At 39.5% G+C, this 26,898-nt stretch overlaps 1 protein-coding gene across 5 annotated transcripts in view; it reads right to left on the reverse strand.

Annotated features, from left to right (window-relative positions):
- KLF8 (Kruppel like factor 8) overlaps positions 1–26,898 on the reverse strand; it is a 695,632-nt gene that overhangs the window by 310,544 nt on the left and 358,190 nt on the right. For all 5 annotated transcript variants that reach the window (XM_044057426.1, XM_044057423.1, XM_044057425.1 and 2 more), the window contains one exon: positions 1,638–2,229. In XM_044057426.1, coding sequence (XP_043913361.1) covers positions 1,638–2,229 — 592 coding nt within the window. The remainder of the gene's footprint in view (positions 1–1,637; positions 2,230–26,898) is intronic.

Here is a 26,898-nt window from a genome sequence, read left to right on the forward strand (position 1 = left end):
AAACAGAACGACCCTGTTCCCAAAAGGACACAAGTCTGAGCTGGATCTGTGGCATAAACAGATACAAGTTAAGCAATGAAAGACGGCATTCTGAGTGCTGAACTAATCAAGGAGGGAGGTAGGACAAAGTGGTCGCTACTAGCTTGCTTTTACTGGGAGACTGAGGTCTCAGCCTGATTCTACATTTGTCCCTAGCAGAGGCTGTACCTTGAAACTATCTGTTTTGTGCACTCTGAGTGTACAGCTCTGTAGGCAGAAGGCAATGTGCAACTGGTACTGTGCATCAAAACAACACAAACCAGCTGATATGTTAGCCAAATGGAAGGTCACTAAAATATCAACATGAGAAACACAAGCAGATCCAAGCTACCACTTAAAAATCTTTACCGATAAACCCACAATACAGAAGCAAAGCTTTAGAGTACCAAATAATTTTTCATATTTTAAAACTTCAGTGAAGAATTTACCAAGCAGTTGAGTAATTTACTAATCACCTTAAACAAAAGAGCAGTCCAAGAAATTTTTTTAAAACAAAAATATATATACAAAACCCCACTATATCATTAAAAAGCTCATATTATATTATGTTTTAACTTCAACAAAGGTTTAATGCTTGCTGTAATATTCAAAATTAAGAAATATAGAAAATGTAACTGAAAACAAGCACAAGTAAAATGGATTTTTTATGGGGGGCTTCCCCCATGCCAGTTACATATAGCAAATCTGGGATCACACAATAGTGGGTTAAGGATAAATTCCTTTACCTGTCTGCAATGAAATCTCATACAAAAGGTTCCCAGCAAGACTTCTATCCTTCAGTCATGGCCCCCTCTGGTCAGCCTTGTAAAAGATTATGATGTTCGGTATGGCAGGCATATGGGGAGAGGGAGAAGACCCCCTCCCCCCCAAAAAATACATAACTTAATATTCTTTTACTTTAAATTCTGCCTGTCACCAGGTCTGCCCACTGTACCAGCTTTGCCACAACGTTTTGATGATTTGATGATTCAAAGTTCTATAGTTTGTAAATGAGGACAATTAAGTTAAATTAGATGGACAGCTACGTACAAAAGTAAGACCACTTTTCTGAGTTAAAAGCTATCATGGAAAACAGCAGATTTTTTCCTTCTGTTGAAAACTTTCATGTTTCTTATGCTCTTAACCCAAAAAAATGAAAACTTTTTTTTACTAGAACAAATGAGTAGATTCCCAGTATGACCAACAGCAAAAAACTGAAGACCAGTGCTAGCATCTTCCTCCTCATCTTCATCATGTCTTACATGCAGAGCAAACAGAAAGGTTTATGCCTTGAAAGTGGACACAGCTACATAAGCAATGCTGTGGAAATGGGATCTGCATTCCCATGCACCATTGTGCCGTTAGATTATAGGATGACAGCCATCTGTGAGCAAAGGGCATTAACATCATAATGTCAGGCCAAGAGCAATAAGGGTATGTTCAACACCTGGGATTCTCAGAGCAATCTGACACAAATTATCCAAAAGACAAAGGCCTACTGCTTTGTTATAACCTGTGTGAAACAAGACAACATACAGTACTGGGACATAACACAAACGGCAAAACATCTGTAGCAATTTCTCCAATCAAAAAAGGTCCGCACAAAAAACAATTCTTACCAGAACCTTCTGTTTTGCCATCTCCACCAATCAGTGGCACCGTGATAGAAGACGGAAGTCCATCCCGTGGGACAGTGGTGTAAACAACAGGTAGCGACTGTACCACCACAGGGATGGTCTGCAGGTTGCCCATTTTGCTGGGAAGATTCACTGATGGGATGGTGTGGATTACATGCAAGATCTGCTGTCCACCAATACCCTGTGTCGATGCTAGTATGGAACCAGGAGAAAGAACTGCAGGTATAGCAGAAGATGTGCCCAAGTTAGATGGAGAGACGGATACAATGGGGATTTGAGTCGAACCACTCAGAAGTGGGGAGGATGACTTTGCTACAGAATACCCTGACGATGAGGATGATGAAGGAACTCCCCCAAAGAGCCGTGAAGACTTGCCTTTGTTCAAAGATAGGTCCACAGGTTCTGCCTGAGGCATACTGATATCACAATCTAGTAGTTCTTCAGGAGGTTCCATTTTGATCTCACTAATCAACAACGGTGTCCTGGATATGCCATCCTCAGTAGGAGAAGGTGGTTCCATTTTCATAGTGCTGGTCAATGTTGGCAATGTTTCTTCCTCCGTTTCCTGTTCTACCTAAATGAAGCAAGACAAGGACAGAGTTTAGTCCATAGCTCTTTGCAACAACAACTTACTACAATCAGATCATTCTGAAGCAGCAGTGCACTTTTTGAAAAAGTAACTGTTGAGCAACTCTATTCTAGAACATTCCCAGCCTAGCAAGAATCCCCTTTCATTGCTGTATAACAGTTAAGAAATAAATACTCAAAATGTTACAGCGTAGGAATCATTACCCATCATGAAAGAAATGCTATCTTACAACCCATTTCAGTCCAAATTTTAGCATTATCAGCAGAAAACTGTGGTTAGGGAGCAACTTCTAACTTTTTTTTAAGTTAATTAGTCTAAACAACAGTGTAAATCACTGAACCTCCTTCTACTTTCGTTTCCATAATCTATTTCTTTTGTTTGCAGCTACAGAAGACAGAACATAGAAAAAAGGGCTGATCCTTCAGAAACCAACCCAGAATGGCCAATGCTGTCTGCCCAGCCCTTTGAAATAGCCGTGTATTAGTATAATAACCATCTATTGGGCCTCCAGTACTCTCTACACTCGGACATCTAACCTAGGACAGCAACCCTACTCTCTTTGTATAAATTCTGTTAAGTTTTCTTCTCTATACTTACTAAAGTCTTCTTTCTTAGATTGTGGTTGGTCCTACAACTGTACACGTCACAGTTCTGCAATTTAGAAATAAATCTTAAGCTTGCTGAAGGATGCTGTATTACAACTACACACCTTAGTTAATTTGCATTACACAGATCTGGTCTTTTCAGTGTCTAAATTACTTTTTATGATGCCTGCACATTTATTTCCATTTTCTCTGCAAATAACTAGTGCCTTAAAAGCTTCTTTATGGTCTAGTCCACCTACTTGATATCAATAAATTAAAGCAAGTGAGCCAGGCTACAAACTAAACTCGCTTTGTGACCATATGATTTTCTAAGTATCTGAACCCATAGCCCTTTACATTCCATTACACCACATCCTTGTGACGGTTTTGTCCTCATTCTTATTCAATGTCACTGAAATGGTACATACCTCCTCCTATTTCAGAACTCTTCGTGCCTTACCTTTGGTTTAGCCTGAGTCTGTAACCTCAGTTTTGTCACTTCATGCTCTCTGAAAAGTAGTACATAACTTTATCAGTGTTGCCTAGTCCAAAAGTAAGGTTCATGATGCACAATATGGACTTAACAGGTAAGCTGCCATCATGCACATCTGCAGTCAATACACAATATGGACTTAACAGGTAAGCTGCCATCATGCACATCTGCAGTCAATACACAATATGGACTTAACAGGTAAGCTGCCATCATGCACATCTGCATAAGACAGAGAGGCAGCACCAACCAGCAGCTGTTCATCACAGAGAACATCAGTACTAGTACATCCGCCAGTAGGCAAATGGCACAAATTAGGTTGTTTTCTCAAAGGGCAAACCCCCTTGGAACATACTATCACTCTCCCATCAGTATTCACTGAGCCTTGATTATTCAAAGCAGGACATCATTTTCAGCAACAGCACTGCTGCCTTTACACATGGTAGTTTGATAGCTCAACCATTGAAAAGCTCAGCTAAAATCTTTCTGCAGGACCTAACCTGCAACGAGGCCAAGCTCCACCTAGCTACCAACAGAGCTCTCTACATAAACTGCAGCAAGGCTTACAAACAGACCAAAAACATCTTTACATCACTGCTGCTAATTCAAGGTCAGGCTCCACCTACCTGACATTTCACAAACCATCCGTGTACAGCAAGGCATATAAGGAACCAAAACATCCTTCTGTCAAATTCAGTGTATTCAATGCTATGTTCCACCTAGTTACCTCTACAGAACCTTCCAACTATGGAGCAGCAAGGTTTATGATGAACCCAAATATCCTTGCATTGCTACATGTTTAAGGCCAGGTTACACCTATCTGCAGTGCAGATGCATCCAGCTATGGCATTATCAAGGCATACAAGGGTCCAAGCTATCATTCCCATCAGTGCTGTTTATTTAAGGCTAGGCATTGTTTATCTTCCTGTAAAGAGCTATTCAGATACAGTATAATAAGGCCTACAAGGGAACAACACATACTTCTGCCACTGTTGTTTTCAAGATCAGGCTCCACCTAGCTTAGGTTTACCACACATTAGCCACAATACCTTTTTCTACATGAGATTAGTCCCTGTTTGGGCAATTTTGTCCTGTGAAAACTTAAACAAAATGACAAATGTCCTACAAATACTTCTTAACTTTCTAACAGTGGAATAAAACAGCTGTTTTGTATCTGAGGCACTTTAGCATGATATGAAACAGAAGCAAATCAAATTATATAAAAGTGAGCTTTTATTTTGGCAAGAAAATGAAATGTGGTCCTTTGCACTGGGTACTGGCATAGTTTGGCCTGAAAATTACACATTTTCATAAAAATGTCCCAGTCAATGCATTTGAAAAGATGCAACACAACCTAGCTGCCTGTACATGCATTCTAATTCACATCCTCTTATTCTGTTAGCTTTCTATATTAGTAGTATCAGTATATTTAAAAAATGGCCCTTGATGTATGGCCTTTGTCCCTGACACTGCAGATAAGAGGCCAAGAGCCAAGGTGTGTGTGTGTGTGTGTGTGTGTGTGTGTGTGTGTGTGTGTGTGTGTGTGTGTGTGTGTACATCTACTCACTATTGTTACTGTTGTTAATTATCCTAAACAAGTTTCCTTTGTAGTATTTTGCAATTTTTTTATGCAACTCAACTCTGACTTCATGTTCCCCTAAAATATGAAAGATCACAGTACTTTTCTCTGCCGGTCTATGTAAATGAATTATATTTGTCTGTCTCTTACCTGGCCTGTGAGTAAGGGGGCAAGCATGTTACCATTCATGTCACCTTTAACTCTGGTGCCATCTCCTCAGTCTGTCTGTCGCACACCTTTTATAAATCAATTCATTTCTAGATTCACAGACTTCTCATTTAACAGATTTTCTTATTAATAACATATGTATTGTGTTGGGATACATGACATCATGACAAGGAAATGAAAGGTACAAACAGAAAAGTATTCCGCAGAAGAAGCCATTTTCCTTCAATTACCATGCAGAAGGCGGCATTTTCCTTAAGAGTGCCACTACGCAGAAGCAGTAAAATTCAGAAAGGCAGGTAAGACTCAGAGGTCACAGAGGAAACTCACTGAAATGTCTTCTTGTCACACACAAAATGTTGGGTAATCCAGTTATCAGTGCTTACCGATTCTGAGATTCGGAACAGAGATAACTTGCAATGACAACCAAATGACAAAATTAAAAAGTCAGCAGATTCAAAACTTTCCAATCAAAAATATGGATTACTTAGGTGTATCTGTTATGTTTTATTTTGTATAAATCACTATGGCACTGTAATACAAGAAAAACAAGGCTGCAAATTCCCAAATAAAGCACTGAACGTGCTGCAGATTCCATCCCCCTAGAAGTACATCAACAGAACTAGAACCATCACTGCTGTGAACTCCTGTCTGGCATTCCCACTACAGCAACAGTGGTTTTAAAAAATGAAAACAAAATATTAAAGTAACAGAACTTTACACATGATGCCAACATAAAAACATAACCAACAGCTGTTATACAGGTTTTGAATATTCACATTAATGGTCAGTACATGGCAGCATAGTCAATGAAATCCCTACATATTTGAATACAAGGATAACAGATGACACTATAAACACAGAGACACTCTGAGCCTTGATGGACAAACACAAAGCCAGACAACATCACAGAAAACAAGTGCTAAATAAGGCCTAGTATCTTACAGATGTGCCTCTAACCACCTAGTCTTTTAAACACCAGTGACAGAACGGAAAGCAGAAGTGACATCAGGCTCACTCTGTGGACAGCAGCTAGTCTACCCCCCAACCAAAAATGTCAGTAACAGTGTCTCTGTCTGACTCGAAATAAAACTGAGGTGAGTGAGACAAAACACGACACACATGACATGGTATACCTCTCAACCTGTTAGCACAGGAAATGTGGACAAAGCCTAAAATAATGGAGGGCAAAGGCCCTAAATCAGAGAAAGATTTTAAATACTGCCCTAAAAAACTTACAAAAATTACTAGAACAACAGGTTGAATATTAGCATACATTTTTCTGAAGGACATGAAGTCTGAAACTCAAATTTCTGTAATTGTTTAGTGACTTCAGTCCTCAATGATTTGCCAGAAAATCACAAATTTTATGAGGAGCAGACCAAAACTGAGGCAAAAATCTAGATATTCTGCAAAAATACCCACAGTTGAGAAGTATGCAAGACATATTCATGTGACAGAAACAGCTGTACTCCTCCCAGCTAGGAAAGTGATGAAAGGCTCAGAGGAGGACATCATTAACATTTACCTCTCCTGCCACGTGATAAAATACAGCTGGTATGTCAGCTTGAAGCCAATCACTACTTCTGGGTGAATCAATAAATACAGTATCCCCTTTGTTTCACTTTACTTTAAGCTCCCTACACAGAAAATGCATTCATTCCAATGCTCCACCCACACCCTGTTCTTCAACAGTGACTAAAGGCAGTCATGCAATTCAGATAAGTACCAGCAGTCCTCCCCCCTACCATCCACCTGCAAGTAAGTACCAGCAGTCCTCCCTCTCCCACCCACCTGCAAGTAATCTATGGAGGCAGATCATAAAAAATCCCTGAGAACTGAAAGCAACAACACTCTGAATTACGGTCAAGTAAGGTGGTAAAGACTGCATTTGTTTGCATGGAAGAATAGATTTACAGTTGGTGATCAGGAATGCCAAATCAGGAAGTCATTATTTTCAATAGTGTCTCAGGGACAAAAAAAAATCAACAAACTGTTAAGCATACCAAAACACAATACATGAAGTACAGTTACTAATCAGTAAACGTATGACTGTTACCATAAGAAAAAAAAAACTAAGAATAATCACAAACTACTAACATATTAAGCATTGATAGAAACAGATAAGTTAATTTTTGCTACACAAGAAGAATACAGATAAGATGACAGAAATACAGAAAAACTAGGAAATACATATACTGTACAGTGCAAATGGCTTACCACACAATCATCATTTTGAAAGTAAATCATCAGTTTCTATATTATCAGATACAGGTATGGCTACCCCAATAGTAACAAATACAGTAATTCTTATCAGAATATGTAAAACGGTAAGAAATCTAGCAATTTTCATCAGAACATGCCATCTGCACAAAAAGGATGTTCATGTAATTCCACAATAATATCCATTACTTGGCTATAATCTTGAATTTTTGAATACACATTTAAAGTGTGCCACAATGCAAGTATATGTCTAGTCCAGACCTTGCTAACATGGACTGGGAAATGTCAATCATCAAATCTATTTTCTGAATTCAGGAGTACACAGAAGCCTGTGAGCTGAGCTAAGGTCATGCTGTAGTTTGTGCTATTCCATGATATGACCAAGAGAGGGGAAGATGGGCAATGTAGCAGTTTGTGGTCAAATTTTGGTTGACTTATGGAACACAGAAATCCAAAAAAAAAGTGGTGGTATCCAGCATGGTGAGCATCTTTCAGCTCCTTCAAGTTCCAAATCTCATTCTAGAGCATTGCCGTGGCTACCACTTAACACCTCTTAAGCACTTGCACAGCTTTAAAAGCTGTTACACACTTTGATATCTCACTTTCTCATATACACACACAGACGCACAAAAACAAAGTGTCACCAAGTGAAGTGTCTAACAAAATTAAACAAAACATTGATTCGTTCAGAGGAACACTTCACTTCTGCTCTCTATCTGTGGTAATCATATGTGTTTTATGGCTTTCAAAGCTGTAAAATACTCATACAGGTCACTCTGTGCACTACAAAGAATTATTTCAAGTCTCTCTCATTATAACTCACTTTTTATTGATGTTCCACTCTTAAGGCATGTCACAAACTGGTTATGATCAGGGACCCAATCAAAATTTTCTGTACCTATCACCTTAACTACCTGTTAGCATCCACTTAGTAGAAGTATTTTTTTTTTTTTAACTGTATACTTACAAAATATGTGTAATTGGCATGATCACTAACATTTTGACCCGCGGTGGTGGTGCTGCGGTAGCGTTGTCGCCTCACAGTAAGACGCTGTCTGGTCCGATTCTCAGCTAGAGCGTCTTCTGCGTGGAGACATGTGTGAATGGGCGTACCTTCGTTGAAGGTTGTGCGTCAGGGCTGGTAACTCGGCACGTAAAAATCACCTACCAATCATTAGTGGACCGGAGGTCCGCTGTGGTGACCCCTAACCGGGAAAAGCCGAAAGACACAACAACAGCCACAACAAACATTTTGTACAACATACGCTTCCTTTACATCATCTCTTGGGCATGTGCACTCGTTCACTCTCTCTATAAATATATATATTTTATATACATATATATATATACATATATATATATATATATATATATATATATATATATATATATATGTATATATATATATAAAATCTATATACACACACAGACATTTTCAAATCCTTGGACTGTGGCTGACATGTATCTGGTTTGGACTAGTCAGCTACCACAGTTAACATATTTAACAAAAAAAAAAAAAAAAAAAAGAATAAGTGACCCTCAAAATTTCCTCTGAGATAGGAAAACCACAACTAAGCTGCACCTGTTTAAAGAAAACAGATGCTCTGAGTGATGAGCTACTGAATTATACAAAAAGCATCAAGAGTTACAGCACCTTTCTCAGCTTCTGATAGTGATATTACACAGCTTAGCAGTGATATTGCACAGCTTCTGACAGTGATATTACACAGCTTAGCAGCGATATTACACAGCTTAGCAGTGATATGGCACAGCTTCTGACAGTGATATTACACAGCTTAGTAGTGATATTACACAGCTTAGCTGTGTGCTTAGCAGTGATATTGCACAGCTTCTGACAGTGATATTACACAGCTTAGCAGCGATATTACACAGCTTAGCAGTGATATGGCACAGCTTCTGACAGTGATATTACACAGCTTCTGACAGTGATATTACACAGCTTAGCAGTGATATTACACAGCTTCTGACAGTGATATTACACAGCTTAGCAGCGATATTACACAGCTTCTGACAGTGATATTACACAGCTTAGCAGTGATATTACAAAGCTTAGCAGTGATATTACAAAGCTTAGCAGTGATATTACACAGCTTAGCAGCGATATTGCACAGCTTAGCAGCGATATTGCACAGCTTAGCAGCGATATTACACAGCTTCTGACAGTGATATTACACAGCTTAGCAGCAATATTACACAGCTTAGCAGTGATATTGCACATCTTAGCAGCGATATTACACAGCTTCTGACAGTGATATTACACAGCTTAGCAGCGATATTACACAGCTTCTGACAGTGATATTACACAGCTTAGCAGCGATATTACACAGCTTAGCAGCCAGTTCTTACACTCTTCTCATTGTTTGTTTTTGATGGTCAAGCGAGTGCATAATGTAAGCAAAACCTACTACCCATGAATGACGTGGGATGAAAACATACATCAGGGAGAAAAATCAGTTTATTTCTGTGCATTAACTGGGTAAGTGGATTGGACAGCAGACATGTTATACCCATGAGCTAGGCCAATTGGTGGATAAATATAGCAGTGGTTACTAAAAAAGTGGTACATATATGACAGACATTGTAACACTACATAGAAAGTAGGTAATGTGTCCAGTTACTGTATCATGATATTGACAACTATTTGCATATAGTATTCAGATTGTACAATCATCTTATGTGCACAGGGTTTGGAATAGGTGTAGGGTTAAATGATCAAACATTCTCTCTAAACCATAAGCACTTTCAGTCCTACTGTAGTAGATCCTTTTGTTCTGAATGTTTTGACTATGTTCTACTTCCACACTTGTCATGGGAGTTAAGACTGTAGGAGACAGTTACAAGAAAGCATGTTCTCCTTGGCTGCTTTAAAATGGGGTTTAATGAAGGTTAGGTCGTCTTCATGACTGTCTCTCAAAGACTGGCTTGATTGTTTAGTTTGTAGTTTGGATTTTAAAGAAGGGCAGTGTCCCAATTTTAATAATTTAAACATCTGTGAGGCAGGCAGCTCTCTCACTGGCAGGATGACAATAAAAGCATTAAAGGATTGACACTGCTGAGGTTGTTGATCCGCACGAAGTGCAAATCTAGAGGTTCATTTACAGCAGTTTGTAGGTTGTATATATCAACTGTTATTAGAGGGAACCTATATTCAACTTTTAGGATAAGTACTTTTCTACCTACAGCATTGTGAGAGGTTAGACAGCTTGTAGCAAAGCTTTAGTTGATGAACAGTTTTTTTAATAATATCTCTGTGGATTGTTCTATTCTGTTCTATTATTAGGGGCAGCATATTGCCTAATGTGTCAGTTATGGTTCGATGCTGAATTTTTGGTATTTTTTTCGGGTGTCAAGACATTTGATTTTCTTAGAACTGATGAACAACATATTGTTGTTTGTCCATTGGCAGTGTGTTGTAAAACTAGCTTGTAGTTTTTCCTGTAAGACAGTAATATTTTTACTTGATTCTATTAGCAAGAGATCATCAACATATGTGACTACACTGAGCTGGGTTAGGTCTGTAGCAATGTTATTAATGAGAACAAGAGAGAGACCAGAGTACAGAGCCTTTTGGGACTTCTGTGTTAAAGGAACCTTGGTTGGACAGAGTCCAACACATTTTTCCTCCATGGATGCTACTAAGGTTAAAGTTCACATTTTTCCTCAGTGACATTAGTAGATATGGAAAAGTATTTCTCTTCCAAAAACTCAGCCAAATACACTCCCCAAAGAGAAGAGGTGTTAAAGAGGTGTTGTTCAGCAATTTACTTACTACATGCAATGGTGCGCAAAGGTAAGGTTCCAAACATCAGAAATCACTTAAGTATTAACACTGGAATATGCATACCTTGCACACTTTGCAAGCATATGGATGTGACGGTGCAGATTTTACATTAAAACTCTTAACATCTGCTTTGTACCAAGCTGAACACACAGTGCTGCTTTTCTGGAGTTACCATAGCTCAGGGAATATTTTCTTTCCAAAGACATTAGTGAACTCTAAACTAATTATATTAATTAGTCAAGGAATTTGGGGTCAAGTCCCCTGCAAAAAAATACCATAGCAACAACTCGGCTGTGAAGCACTGATGCTGTTCTTCAGAAAATTATTACTTCATGAATTCTGTAGTCTCTTTTTTTTAGCACAGAACAGTTTCAAACAGCTGCAATTTAAACAAGAGCACCATACTCACTGTAACACACTGTGCAAAGAAAACCATATTTTGTGAAAAATACAAGTAATCATATAGAATAGAATGGGTGGCAATGACCAATGCCAGACTGCCAAGAGGCATTCTAAGGCTTTACGCCACAGGCAGCGGGCCTCAATGCACAGAAGAATAAAGCCTCAACTATGAGCCATATGTTCTGGATTCTGTTTGTGGCTTGGTCACTAAAGAGTTGATATAGGAGGGAAGAGGTGTGACAAGGTAATGGCTGCTTGTTTCTCTTATTACAAAGGGTACAGGTGCACAGCCCCCTGGTGCACACTCCATGCTGAACTCCACAGTGGATACCAGCCAACACATGGACGTGACAGGACTTCTGTACCTACAATAACCCCTCAAAAGTGCGTGACATGCTCTAGGCCCAACTGCACACTAAACCCCAGTTGGCATAACAAATGTGAGCATTTGGAAAACAAATCAGGACTTACAAAGAAATCAAACACTCATCTCCAAATTACGATGACAGCACCACTACCTTTGCTTGGTTCATGCCCTTAGAAGGAACGAACAGGCCATAGAGTTGTCACCTCCTGACAGATTGAATGGAAGGAAACTTCATGGTCATTGCAGATTGGGCTAAAAAAAATGTTCACCCTGAAGGATGCACTACATTTCAAAAATTAGTTGCCCATTAAGTTATTTATATATATATATATATATATATATATATATATATATATATATATATATATATATATATATATATATACACACACACACACATATACATATATCTACATACACACACAAACAAATTTTATACTTGGAGAAGTACGCATTTATATGCGCACACACACACACAGTACAACAGGAAAATCCGGGAGTTTTGTCATTGTACATGCCATGTAAATGGTACTGACTGTATATTCTTCTAGTTATCACATGCCATGTAAATGGTCCTCTGTACTACTTATAAATGTTAATTCCTTGACTAATTAATATAATTAGTTTAGAGTTCACTAATGTCTTTGGAAAGAAAATATTCCCTGAGCTATGGTAACTCCAGAAAATGCCTCTCATCCTACCTGTACCTTTACCCTATTTTATGCCACTATGGGCATTTATTTACTTCTCAGTTATACTAAAGCATAAATGTATTACAACTTTATATCTACTAATATTTTGAAGGGAAAAAAAAATATTTATATATATTTGTATTATTTGTACTACTTGTATATTCTACTAGAGTACTGACTGTATATTCTTCTAGTTATCACATGCCATGTAAATGGTCCTCTGTACTACTTATAAATGTTAAGAATTGCTTTGTACTGTTTTCATCTAATATTGTATTGTATCATGGAGCTTTTCTCCCCGGGCCTCCGCTGAAAATGGACCTGTGTCCAGTCGGACTTTCCCGGTTAACAAAAATAAAATAAAATAAATAAAATAAAAAATAAAAAAAAAAATTTTGTGAAACTTTTTGACAGCTTATGATTGGATGTTATATACAAGTGTATGTATTTTCTGTTTAAGTAACACAGGTTTTCATTAGGAATAGGCTGCTGCACAGTTGCATACATTGCAATGATATTATTGCCTTACATAAGAATAGTCTACCCCTTCCCCTGCAGGCAATTTAGTTAAGATATCTAAATGCACTTGTATCTGACCTCAGATGCTGCGAGGATCTGACACAATGGCCTACTGCTTAGTTATAAGGATGCAATGCTGCTACACGTTCAGGAGATGTTATACTGCATAAGGTAGGAGTCGCTGGCTTTCTGTATGTGGATTTCAATGTCTAACAGCACAATACAAATACTCAGATACGTAACAGTGATTTTCAAAAGGAGGTTACTATAAATTTCTATTTTATAAAATCAAATGTTTAAACACCAGGTTTTGGACCACATAAATACAAAATATGATAATCACCTTTGAAGAGAACTCTTTTTTTTCTCATTTATAATTATTTATCTTGTAGAGAACTGATCACAGATGGACCCATCTCAGCCAGAGCCCAGAAATTACAATGGAAGAAGGTATCAATTTAACAGAAAATCGGTTCACAGCATAGTTTATAAGCATCTAACATATACTTAACTGTGAATTTTAGTTCTTTGCATAGAATGTGTCAGTTACACAGCTGAGTATCAATGCTTCCAACGATGACTGTTACTGTGCACATTAAAATATGTACTGTGCTACAATCAAATAGCTGTATTTTCTATTCCTCACAGAAAAAAATATGTAATTTTGCAGAGCTGGCCATAAAAGAGAGGCTTACATCCTGACTACTCTTCAGATAACCCAGGTTTGATTAGTGGCCCAAGAACAAGAATACCTGTAGGTGAGAATGGAGAAAGTTGACTGACCAACACTGGCTGATGCAGGTCATGGAAGGGTGCTTGACAGACTCATGTTATGACAATTCTATCTGAGAATGATCCAGGATTGTGGGGAATGAGCCCACCAAGGAGTGTGCATACATTCTAATTTGAATCATGGCTACGGGAAGCAGACACTACGTCAAGCACACAGGAACTGTACCATTCTTTCCAGTTAACAGGCGGAGAAGTTTTATGAGCATACAAAAAATATTAAACTGTGCAAAACTTTGCTCATGATCCCACACTTTTGTCTTGCAGTATCCTAGGATGTCCATGCTCAGAGGGAACGAATGGGGCAAAAACAGATAGGAAGTCTGTGATTCTAAGTAGAACCACCAGAAAATAAGTGATTAAAAATAGCTCCTGAGTTTGATAGCATGCACATCAGACATGCCTAAAATCAGAAACACAATCAGTGCACATACTGGTTACCCAGATCTGGCTAAGGATTTTTATACTGCCCCCTACACTAGAACTACTAATTAAAAAAAAAATAGAGAAATAATGTAAAACTCTAAATTACCCACTGGATTGTAAATCGGATATCCAACAGATCCCATGTAGTGAAAGTTACAGTCTCTGAATGTAAAACTGTAACCAGCAGGGATTTAGTTTGCAGACATCCAAGCTTATATCCCAAGATGTCTGGTTTACAAGTTTGCTGATGACTGCAAGTTGAGGACCACTGTCCACTCCTCCACTAATACCAAACAGCTCCAGCAAATGCTGGAATATGCATATACTGGTGTAGCAAAACTGCTGTCAAGTTAAATGCCTGAAAGTGTAGGGTAGAATCATTTTTAGCAATATGTTATAAAGGGTTTTCACTGCCTGACAGACATGGTCATTAAAAGACTCCGGTACATGCATGGACAACACTCATTCAATCATGTTTCCACTACAGTGAGCAGATCCTCCAAGGCCCAGTTGATTTCTAAGGGAATATCTTCAAGATCCAAAGAAGCCATCTTACCACTTGTACTCTTCTTTTATCAGACCCATCACAGAATACAATGCCCTCCTCGGTATGCAAAAATCAAAAGGCATCACTTGACATTAAAGTCCATAAACATAACTATGAAATTAAAGGACTTAAAACTGTAACTGTCCCAAATAGATTACGACCTTCTTTATACTTAGTAGTCTACCCTCAGCTCTGAGGAAACGTAAATCTTGCGTTTCAAACCATGAAACGCTCAATGCTGTTCAACCTCCTGCTTTTTCATAGATGCAGTGGCTCAGCAATCACCAGCACTGGGGACCTAAATACACGCAAACAATAAACAAGACTGTGAAAAGGGCTCAGCAAACACCTGCGCTGGGGACCTAAATATGCATCAACAATAAATAAGAGTATGCAGAAGAGCTCAAGAAACACCAGCGCTGGGGGCCTAAATACACACGCACAATAAACAAGACTATGCAGAAGGGCTCAGCAAACACCGGCGCTGGGGACCTAAATACACACGAACAATAAACAAGACTATGCAGAAGGGCTCGACAAACACCGGCACTGGAGACCTAAATACACACGAACAATAAACAAGACTATACAGAAGGGCTCAAGAAACACCAGCGCTGGGGACTTAAATACACACGAACAATAAACAAGACTATGGAGAACGGCTCGACAAACACCGGCACTGGGGACCTAAATGCACACTAACAATAAACAAAGACTATGCAGAAGGGCTCAGCAAACCCAGCTCTATGGACCTAAATACACACCAAAGGGCTCAGCAAACACCAGCACTAGGGACATAAATATGCACCAACAATAAACAAGACTATGTGGAAGAGCTCAGCAAACACCCGCACTGGGGACATAAATGCGCACCAACAATAAACAAACTTATGTGGAGGGATAGTTTCCTAATTCAATATATTCTCAACATGTAGAATACTTTTCCACTAGAGGTCAAGCAAAAGTACTACTCTGGCTACCTTTAAGGCTAGTTTTGATGACTGGATGGGTAGTCACAAACATACCCTAGCGGTTTCATGTATGTCCCAGGCTGCCCCAGCCCAATTTGGGAAGTGGCGGCAAGTGTGTCTACTTAACGGTGTATATAGCAAGGCATCTCATGATCCCATGACTGCTTGCCTTGTACTGTTTCTATATTTGCGCACTTAATTTCACTGGTAGGTGTCAGTGCTGTGCAAGTATATAAACATGTTTTCACAGCAAAAGATTTATGTGCATTTTTCAAATGTCAGCATATTTTTTTACATGAATGCATGCGCATGGGCAGGACACAGGCAAGACAGAAGTTTGTTATCAAACTACATTAAGAGGTAAATAAGGTAGGGTTTTCATTTTATATGATGCAAACTGTAGCCTGTTAGATGCAGAATGTTTAAGGTTATACTTTGCACCTTTCTTAAATATTTTGTGGCTGTGCCACTATTATGCGCACAGTTGCTTATCTCTGTGACGATTTGAATGATCAGTGTTGTTGAGGATGATCTATATAGCACAATGATATGAGCATTTGATGTTTGATAAATGGGTCATATACACAACATACATATGTCTGTGTGTGCACGTTTATATTTAAATACACACACACCCATACATACACACAAGCACATATAGAGAGATATTATATTACTATTCATTGCAGATAATTGCATATAGTCTAATACTCAGCACTCAAACTCCTAGAACAGGGCCTACTTTTTGCTACTATAATGACTTGTGTGATGTCACTTTGATTGCATCAGACAATGTGTATATTTCTTTTTTTCTTTTTCTTTCCCAAATAACCAACATCCAGGGTCCACTATGTGTAATGTAATGGAAAGAACTCTTGCATGAAATATCGTTTGATTGTATATATAACACTGTATAAAATTGTTGATGTGGAGCTTTCCTCCCCGGGCCTCCGCTGTAAATGGACCTAGTTCCAGTCGGACCTTCCCAGCAAACAAATGTAAAATAAATAAATAAATATTGTACAACTGTATCAGTAACGAACATTAAAAAGCATCAAATCTAATGATCACAAATGTGCAAATGTAAACAGTTCATTTACATTTGCAAAAATGCTCTAATTAATTTAAAAATAAAGTACATTAAAAACAACTACAACTTTAAAAATCTGCTTTAACATGTGGGCACTCCCCTCACACCCCTGAACTGTTAATATACAAACTCCGCGGTCACAGAGCTGCAGAGGAACACAAATACAGAGAATTATGCTATATTCAGTCTCTAGAAAACCAATTATAATAGAATTTGGCTGACTGCTCCACCAATGTTTTTAACAAAAAAGTACATTGTGTAAAATCTTACTATTAATGGCAGATGTCCTCTTCACTGTTGCAATATTCATTACATTAGGTTATCCACATCCGGTCAGTATACCAAAGCCTTAGGTTGCTTTAATGTATGCTGTACATCACATGTACGCTCCTCACATAACTTAGTGCATAAAGTGACGTCCGGATGTACCATCCTCAGAACAGACAGCCAGAGCAGGAATGCCTGTCCAAGGAAAAAAGAGATAACCAGTACATCCCAAAAACCAAAAGACCAGAGGGAGGCAAGAGGAAGTACATACTGCAGCACTGAAGAGAAGGCAGTCTACTGTTATGGTTAAGATTATACACAACTGTACTATGTCCTTCCATTTCACTGTTGCAGTACTCATTACATTAGGGAGTGTGCCAAAGCTCAGGAAGAAACTTGGGAGGAGGAAGGACAAGCAGAGCCCTCTAGGAAGCCATGAAGGCTGGCTCTAGCAAAACCAGCTCTAGTTCTGGAGATTCCATCCAACTTGTAGTGCTTGGTAAATGTATACATAGAAGTCCAGGTAGCTGCCTGAAGAATAGAGTTAGTATCCATACCCTTGATTAAAGCACCAGAAGAAGCCACAGCTCTAAGAGAATGAGACTTACCAGAACAAGGAAGGCTCTTAACATGAAAGGAATAACAAAAAAAATGTAACTTTTGAGATCCAAGAAGAAATAGTTTGCTTGGATACAGCTAATCCTAAGGACCTAGGATGAAAGGAAACAAAGACCTGATCAGATTTCCTAATAGTCTTAGCCAAATAAAATCGGAGTTGTCTATGTACATCCAATGTGTGCAGCACCTTCTCACTAGCAGATAAGAAAAAGGGAAAAAAAGTGGCAAATGAATAGACTGATTACAGGACAACTCATTCAAAACCTTGGGCATAAAAGGAGTAGTACGCAAGTCCACCTTGTCCTTATGAAACACCAAAAAAGGAGGACAAGCCATAAGGGCTTGAAGTTCAGACACCCATCTGGCAGAAGCAAGGGCCAACAAAAGTACAGTCTTCCAAGAGCAATGTTGCAAGTGAAGCTGAAGCTGCAGGCTCAAAAGGAGCCCGAGTCAATTTTTACAAAACAAAATTAAGATCCCAGGGAGGAGGAGGAACAGGCTTCCTGGGAGGCCTAATATGAAGGCCGCCATTAAGGAATTGTTTAGCTTCAAATCTAGAAGCTAAAAAATGAGATAAAGTCAGACAAGCAGAGACAGTTGATACGTCGGCCTTAACAGAAGAATAAGCCAACCTAGCATTGTGCAATTCACACAATTGAGAGAAAACTAAAGGAACATCCACAGAAAGTGGATGCAAGTTCCGAGTAAAACACCAAACAGAAAACCTCTTCTATTTGGTTAAGTAGGATTTCCTAATATTGGGTTTCCTAGCCTCCTGCAGGACCCTAAGCACATCCTCAGAAAAAACATGTCTATGTGGAATCAAAAGTCTATCACCCAGTGTCAGTTGAAGTGTGGACAAGTGGGGATGGATGAGAGATCCCTTGTCCTGTGTGATTAAGTACTGCCCTTGGCTAAATGCAGAAGAAGAGGGAACCAATGCTATCTGAGTCAAAATAGGAGTCAGCAACAAGATTTTGGAAGCACCCTGTTGAAGTTCGAACAGGAGTTTTGGAATAAGCAGAAGGGTAATGAATGTAAAGAAACATCCCCTTCCCAGTAAAAGATTGGGCCACACGCCTTCCAAACCAGAAGGCCTGAGACTCTAGCACAAAACAGAGGAAGTTGTCCATTCAGAGGGGATACAAAAGATTTGACAAGTAGCCCACTAGTGGACAATGTCCCGAAACACATCCCTATGCAGAAACACATCCCTATGAAACATCCAGTTGTGGGATTGAGTTAAGGACATGCTCAGAGTGTCTGCCACAGTGTTTTGACTTTGTAGAATCACTTGATACTAGATAGCAAGATCCCACACTATGAGTGTCAACCGGCAAAGAAGATAAGATCTTCTACCCCCTGTTTGTTTACACACCACATCACTGTGGTACAGTCTGTAAACATCTTGACATGACCTGGGAGAAGAAAAAGAGGATGAAAAGCCTGATGCTTCAGCAGAAGAGCTCTCAATTCTCTGACATTAATGTGCTCTTTCTGTTGAAGAAGCAACCACACCCTCTGCACCTTTAAGGAACCAAAAGCTGCTCCTCATCCCATGTCTGAAGTGTCTAAACAGCTCCTGAGAGGGAAGAGGGGGATGAAAGGGAGCCCTGGATTTAGAGACAACTGCTGGACCAACCAGTGAAGTTTCTTCTGGAGACAAGGTAGAAAAGGAACTACAAATTTTAAGGGATGTGCATGTTGAAGCCAAACTAACTTCAGAAACCACTGAAACTTTCTTATATGGAGTTTGACCAGAGGGAGCATATGGATGGTGGAAGCCATGAACCCCAGAGCTTTCAGAAATTCCCTGGCTGTTATAGAAGCAAGAGGATAAAGAATATGAAAGAAGGAAATGAGTGTCAAGGCCTTGGGAGCATAGGTGCAGTCTGTGTCTTGCACCACAGAAAAAAACATGGTCTTGAGAAGGAGTCAAAAAAAACTTTGAAGTTTATTGTGAACCCTAGGCTTTGCAGAAGAGAAATGGCAACATGAACATTTTGCAACAGGTTGTCTGGAGAGGATGCCTGAAACAGAAGGTCATCTAAGAAAAGGGGATGAATGGAGATAAGTATCCTTGAGAGCTATAGATGCCTTACAAGCCTGAGGAAGCAGAAGAGGGAACAAAGTCCGAAGGGACAACAGTCGAAAGGAGGCCACCTACAGAAAGTTGTTTAGATGAGACCGGTCTAGAATTGGTCACCAAGTACCTTTTTCCTGGGCAATAGAAACATCCTGGAGTAAAACTCCCTCTTCCTTTGAAACACAGGCACCTCTTGAATACTACCCTGAGTCAAAAGGTCCCAAAGTACCTATGGAAAGAAAGACAGGTGTTCCCAAGGGGGCTGAGGAATATCCATAAAAGGGGGAAGGGATTTCCAGACCATGAAAATACCCCTGGTGGACAATGGACAGGACTCAGAATTCCTGAGTAATCTGTAGACAAGCAGGAAGAGACAGAGAGAGATGAAGGGAAAGAGGAGAATGGATGGAAAGAACAGGATAATCAGACAACACCTGGTTTAATCAGGAAAATGAGACTTCTGAGGCAAAGAATTCTGAGTAGCCTTCACAGGAGGAGCCTGCTTGCCACCCTTTTTACCCTTAGGAGGAGGGCAATATTGCCTACAAACAAAAGCTGGCTTATTGAGGTAATTTCTCTGAAATTTAGGCACAGGAGAAACAAACACATGTTTAAGTTCTTGTAAAGCCTTGCCATTGTCCTAAAGGGAGTTAAAAACATAGCAATAGCTTCATCAAACAAGTGTTTATCATCATCAACTTAGTCTTAATATCATCAGGCAAAGCATGAAGCCTAAGCCAAGAATACCTCCTCATCACTGAACCAAAATCAGCAGCCCTACAACAAGCATCTTGCTGCATCATGACTACACTTGATGGAATGAAGTACCACCTGGGAAGAAGTCCATAGCAGGGAAAGGGGAGAAGTTTTACCCTCAAAGTCTGGAAGATCAGAAATAACATGACAGGTCTGGAAATAGGACAGCCAACAAACACCTGGAAATATGGGTCTGATAATCAACAGCCCTAAAAGCCAAGGTAGCAGAGGTGTGAAACCTTCTTGCCTAGCCTTTCCATGGTCCTGCTATCTTTATCAGAAGGCAGTAACTTGGGGAAAAGGAAAGAATTGAAATGGCTTGTCAGAAGCTACACCACCACCACTACTACTACTACTACACCACCAAGGGGTCAGCAGAAGGACACTTGTACAAAAAACTTAGTCAAGTACCCTATAGAATTAGAAGCATTGAAAAGCCTAAGAGAATCCATCTGCAGCAACTCATACCTTTTTTGTACCTCAGAAACCTGAGCACAATCCCATTTAAAGAACTCCATCATCCTGAAGATGGTGTCCCCAAAAGAAATCTCTTCAAAGGCAGAATCAGGACTGGTAGATTCCTCTTTCTCTGATCTATAGTCCAAAGGAGAAGGAATTTGAGAAGAGCAAGCAAGGGATGCCTCATCCAAATCTGGCTCCTCCTCAGAGGAATGCTGTTCCCTGGGTTTTTTTAGGGGAGTAGAGGACCAAAGTGGGGTTGGAACAGAAACTCCCTGAGGAGGTTTCAATGCCATCAAAGCTCAAAACAAGCCCTGAGTGAAGGACTGCCATTCACTCTCTGGAACCTTAAGAGCAGAAGTCATTTGTTTAGTCTTTTGCTTTTTCTTCAACAGAATGTCCGCCTTATAAAATTTGGAAGGCTCTAACCAAGTATGGCATTCATTGATGGTAGTACAGACTTGTTCTCTGACTAATATTTGAGGAACACCTCTAGGACCCCCAGAAATAATCAGCTGTGGTTCCCCCCAAATGTCCGAAGTGGACATCTGCAATGCTTCCTTGGACATGCTTAAAGTCAGATTCCTGCCAACATGGCTGCGGCAGAGGAATCCAACGATAAAGCCAGGTGAACCTCCAGGCATTCACTCGTCTTCAGAGAGACATGTGGCAGAGGCTCAACAGCAGAAAATTCCGGCTTAGGCTTCTTGGCCTTCTTCTTCACTGATGGCTGTCACCCAGAGTGGGAAGTACCATCCAGCGTGTCCTTCATAAGAGGCTTAAGGTGCTGGTTTTCAAAATAAAGCGCCAAAAAGAGAGTCTAGTACGAAGGGTTTTAGGTACAAAGGCCTGACAAAACAGGATATGTGGTCCTGAGAGAAGCCAAGGCAAAACAGACACTACTTGTGGCAGTCTTTATGTGGAATCTGTCTCCCACAGTGGCATTTACCCTTCCTGGATGTCATGAAACCCCACAAGCAACAATAAAAAGAAAGAGAAGTAAAACAGAACCCCAACAGGGCACTTATCTGCAATAGCTTGGTGAAGCAGCAATGGAACAGTCGTTCAGACAGATGATCAAGAGATGGCATTCACACTGGCAGCAAAGAATTCTGAAGATGGTACATCCAGACATCACCTTTATGCTCTACTCTACATGAGGAGCATATGTGTGATGTACAGTGTACGTCAAACAACCTAAGACTTTAGTATACTGACTGGGCATTGGGTCACGGATTCCTAATGTAATGAATACTGCTACACTGAAATGGAAGTACACCTTCAAATATTAAATTACTTCTCAATGAAAGATGCTATACCAATATACAAATATACATATATTATATACATATATTATATACATATATATATATATATATATATATATATATATATATATATATACATACATACATATACACACACACAAACACAGATATATATACCTACATTTATACAAGAGGTATGTGCGTGTGTGAATAAGCATTTGTTGTAATCACACAGGATGAAAAAATAGTGTTTTAATTTTACTTAAGTTTATTTGTTCAGTTTTATTTTTGCACTCACAGATTTTGTGCCATGACTATACAGCTCCAGAGAGTACATGAACAATCCCTGACCACTCTACATGCCCAGGTTCAATGACTGTCACTGACATTTGAGAAACCAGCCATGGAAGGTGAAGTTAGTGGCCAACACATGGTCACCTATCCTAGGGGAAGCAGACATTCTCACCAGTTGCAAACTCCCACAGTAAAGTGGGAATATAGCGCACAGCAACAGGCCAGGGATATGTCCTCTCTAGTCCCCCCCCCCCAGAAGTCATTGCCTTCTCAAGCATTCAGTGTGAATATCAATTTTGCATGCATTCTAAATCATTCCTTAGGAATCCTAGCACTGCCAGAAATACTAACCACCATTTTACATCAGCAAGTTAGTCTGTACAGCTGTTGAGCACATACTCAAACCATGAAAGAAAGCATTATTTACACTGATAAAGCATACAGACCACCCTACTTCAGACATTTTTCTTCTAATGAAGTGCTTCTATGGCTTCTGGTTCTATGAACAGTCTCCTTACCATTTTACCATTTTTAAAATGTAAAACCCATCCCAGTCCCTTTATTTGTCCAATAACCTCTTGCTCAATGTAGAAAGGATATTTTTTCTAACATCTAAGAATGCAACGTTTGCCCATTTTTCCTTGGTTGATTTCTTTTGGTCATCAAGTCACAAAACTACAGAAAAGTAGACTGGAAAAAGTTTTATTCAATAATGCCATGTAGTTCCACTTCCTATGATTAGAGTTGGGCAATTGCACTGGTCCAGTGTCTCTATTTCTACCACTGATCAGGGTGAAGCCCCCATAGTTTCAATGCTTTTCTATGCCAGGTTTCCTTTAACTATGATAGGAACCTCTGGAAACTGTGGGTGGAAAGGCATGCGTACTTGTGGGGAGGGCATAGTGTGGATTTGTAGCGAATCAGATACCTACATCTGTACCATGGGGTCTTTTCGCATTGCCAGGATACTGGCGAGGTCACAAAAATACCCCTAATGGCTGCTTGGTCGATGACCATGCCAAGGATTGCTCTCACTCCAGGGAAAAAAAAAACAAATAAAGAAACACCTCCTGATAATCTCGGCAATGCCTCTTATGGATGTGAGGGATGACCAGTGTAATCAGCCCACAGCGTGCTCCCTCCCCTTAAATAACAGTATGTTTAAGGGATATAAAAAAAGCTTAAAGTGCAATATCTTCCGACTACTCCTGATGGTTATCTATATATGATGGTCCTGCTAGATGGACTCTCACCCTCAGTGAGGGAACAAGTGAATCAAGAGGCCAAAAGGAGGCTGACAACTTGTAGGCAGTAAGGGCAAAAGCATCGAAAAAGAATGGTCAACCAAATGAGTGGGTTACTCTCGGGATCATTTTCAGCCACCAAGTGAGCCATTTACATTAGACAGTCTACATTACAAAGAAAACCGTGAGACATTTAGGATGCACACGTAGTTAAGACTAACATTCAGTAACTGAAGCATTCTGTTGCCCATTATTAGCTCTAGACTGAAGCAGCAATATGAACAGAAATGGGGAGATTAAACATCAGCTGACTGTACATATCATCCAAATAAATCTCTTTTAAAAGGTTAACATCTCAGTGGCAAATAAGCAGTGAATAGCTTACATTAAAAACAAAAGCATCTCCAAAAGGCATCAAGGCAGAGGTGGTTACCCATGGACAAAGGGAAGAATTCAAAAGACAAAGTAGTAGCAGCAGTAATCCAGACATCTCTAAGCAGTAGGAACAAGAACAACAAAATGTAATGTCATGAAGTGCAGGATGTGAACAGCAGAGAAGTATGACAGAAAGAGACGACACTGCAGACTGGCTCAAGCTCTGGCATGCCAGTGGATGCCCTCTACTGTAAAATATTCCTGTGTTCCTAACAAAAGGATATTCTGAGAAAAGAAAATATACCCTTACCTGCTCAGCAAACAAAGAATGAGATTAAAATAAAACCGTCACAATGGCTTTTGAAATGAACAGCCTTACTTTACAAACAGGTAAACGGAGATGTTATCAGTGGAGTTTTGCTGGAGGGAAGGTTGAGATTAGGAAAGTTAAAGATGAAGAATTGTACAACTTCCGTGACACTGACATCACACCTGCAAACAGCTTGGGGCACAACACCAATTTCAAAATGTTGATCTGACTCAGACATCAATTTTCATACCTAGAAAGCAAAACTGGTCCTACCTTTCTAGAAAAAAGCACAGCTCTTACAAAAACTTCACAATAATTTGCCTGCAACACTCCTAGCTGGCAGAGCAAAGAGACAGAAGGATTACTGAAATAAGAGTACAAACATCTAGACAGGGTACTGAAGGTTATAGGAAAATGAATGGAAACTGTGCATTTAACCTGAATATTCAGACATTAGTTACTCCACTAAGCACACTGTAAATTAAAGTTATTTAACCAACATAGATCTTTGCTTCCTGCAACAACTCAAATTACAAGAGCTGGAGCTCTAGATAATAAAAAATGTTATTGTGTAGATGGAAATAGAAAAACAGATTCAATGTATAAAATGATGAAAATAAAGCAGTACAATTTTGTTTAGAAAAGACATTTCCAAAATATACCCAGGAAGCACATACTGCAAAAGAATACAACAATCACAATGTTGGGCAGGCAGTATTAGCACATCTAGTGGGGATAATTCCAATTTATCAGTAGACTATTTAGAGTATTACCCATGGGGATGGTAATACTGTTTGTGGAAATACATTTTTGGATTTGTCCAGAATTCCTCAGCACAGAAGTTGAGAGGAACAACATGACAACCATCACCAATAACAATGTCTATTGTTTTATTAAAAATGAATAATCATAAAAACAGTCATAGCTGCTCTTTATATACCACCTGGAAACAATATCCCCATTTTAGAAGATATACTTTCCTGGTTCTCATCCAACATTTCTAATGAAGCTATCATTCTAGGGGATGTTAACATCAACTGGTCTTCTATACACTGTACCACTACCTCCCATAATTTAAACCTACATGGTTTCTCTCAATTAACTCTCCAACCTGACCCACTAAAGACAACTCCTCTGGTATGATTCTGGACTGGATATTAGTCTCCCACCCCAACATCTCTGAAAGTGGCATCCTGCCTGACTCTCTTAGTGACCACCTACCCACATTTACAATTCACTCACCATCTCCCCCTACACTTACTGCACAGTTATATCTCAACCTGCACCCTCACTAATTTTAACCCACAGTCCTTCTCGGACTGCTTAAAACAAATGAACTGGACTGCAGTCCTATGAAAACTCTTCCCCTTGATGATGCTGTCAATTACTTTAATTCTCTATTCACCAATACATTAAATAGCTTCGTCCCTATTAGAACTGCCCCTTGGCTCTCTAAAGACACATGCATACCAGTGACAAACTCTGGAAAATCCATCAAAAACTTAAAACACCACAGTCTCTAAATCAATATAAACAACTGCGCAACATGGTAAAAAAAACATACTGGCTCTGATCATAAATCCTACTACTCAAAGCTCTAAAACAATGATAAAACTAACCCCCAAGAAATTCTGTAGTATTACTGCCCTCTTCAAACCTGGCAGAAAAGACAACTCCTGTCCTGACCCTAGTGCTCCTGACCACGCCATAGCCTCCAACTTTAACTCCTTCTTCATTGACTCTATACACAAACTTACATCTTTCACTGTGAATTCTATAACTTCTTCAGCCCCTCTTCTCCCTCTACCCCTCTCCCTCTTCCACCAATTCCACCCTCCCCCTCCCTTCTCCCTCAAATCTATCCCTGTCAACACTGTTAAAAAAATGTCTAAATAAACTAAAACCTTGCACTAACGCCCCTGACAACCTACCATCAAACTTTCTAAAATTAACTGCTGACAGCATAGCCCTCCTCATCTGCATTCTCATCAACCACTCCATCCAAGAATCTTATATACCCCCCCTTTGGAAAAAAGGATTCATCATCCCCCTGCACAAAGGAGGAAACAGCACTACCATCCCCAACTTCCGCCCCATAGCCATATAAAATATATCCAACAACTTCTATCCTTCCTCTTAGATAATAACCTCCTGTTTCCTACATGACATGGTTTCAGACCCCACCACAGTACCTCCACAGCCCTATTATCTTTCCTGGACATTATCAACCATGCCTGAGACTCTGGTAATGTTGTTTAATCCCTGTTCTTAGACTTATCTAAAGCCTTCAATACAATTTCCCACAACTTACTATTGTCAAGGCTGTCATAC

The sequence above is a fragment of the Protopterus annectens genome, chromosome 15.part0 (genome assembly GCF_019279795.1).
Source record: "Protopterus annectens isolate FY-2018-M chromosome 15.part0, PAN1.0, whole genome shotgun sequence".
Taxonomy (NCBI): Eukaryota; Metazoa; Chordata; order Ceratodontiformes; family Protopteridae; genus Protopterus; species Protopterus annectens.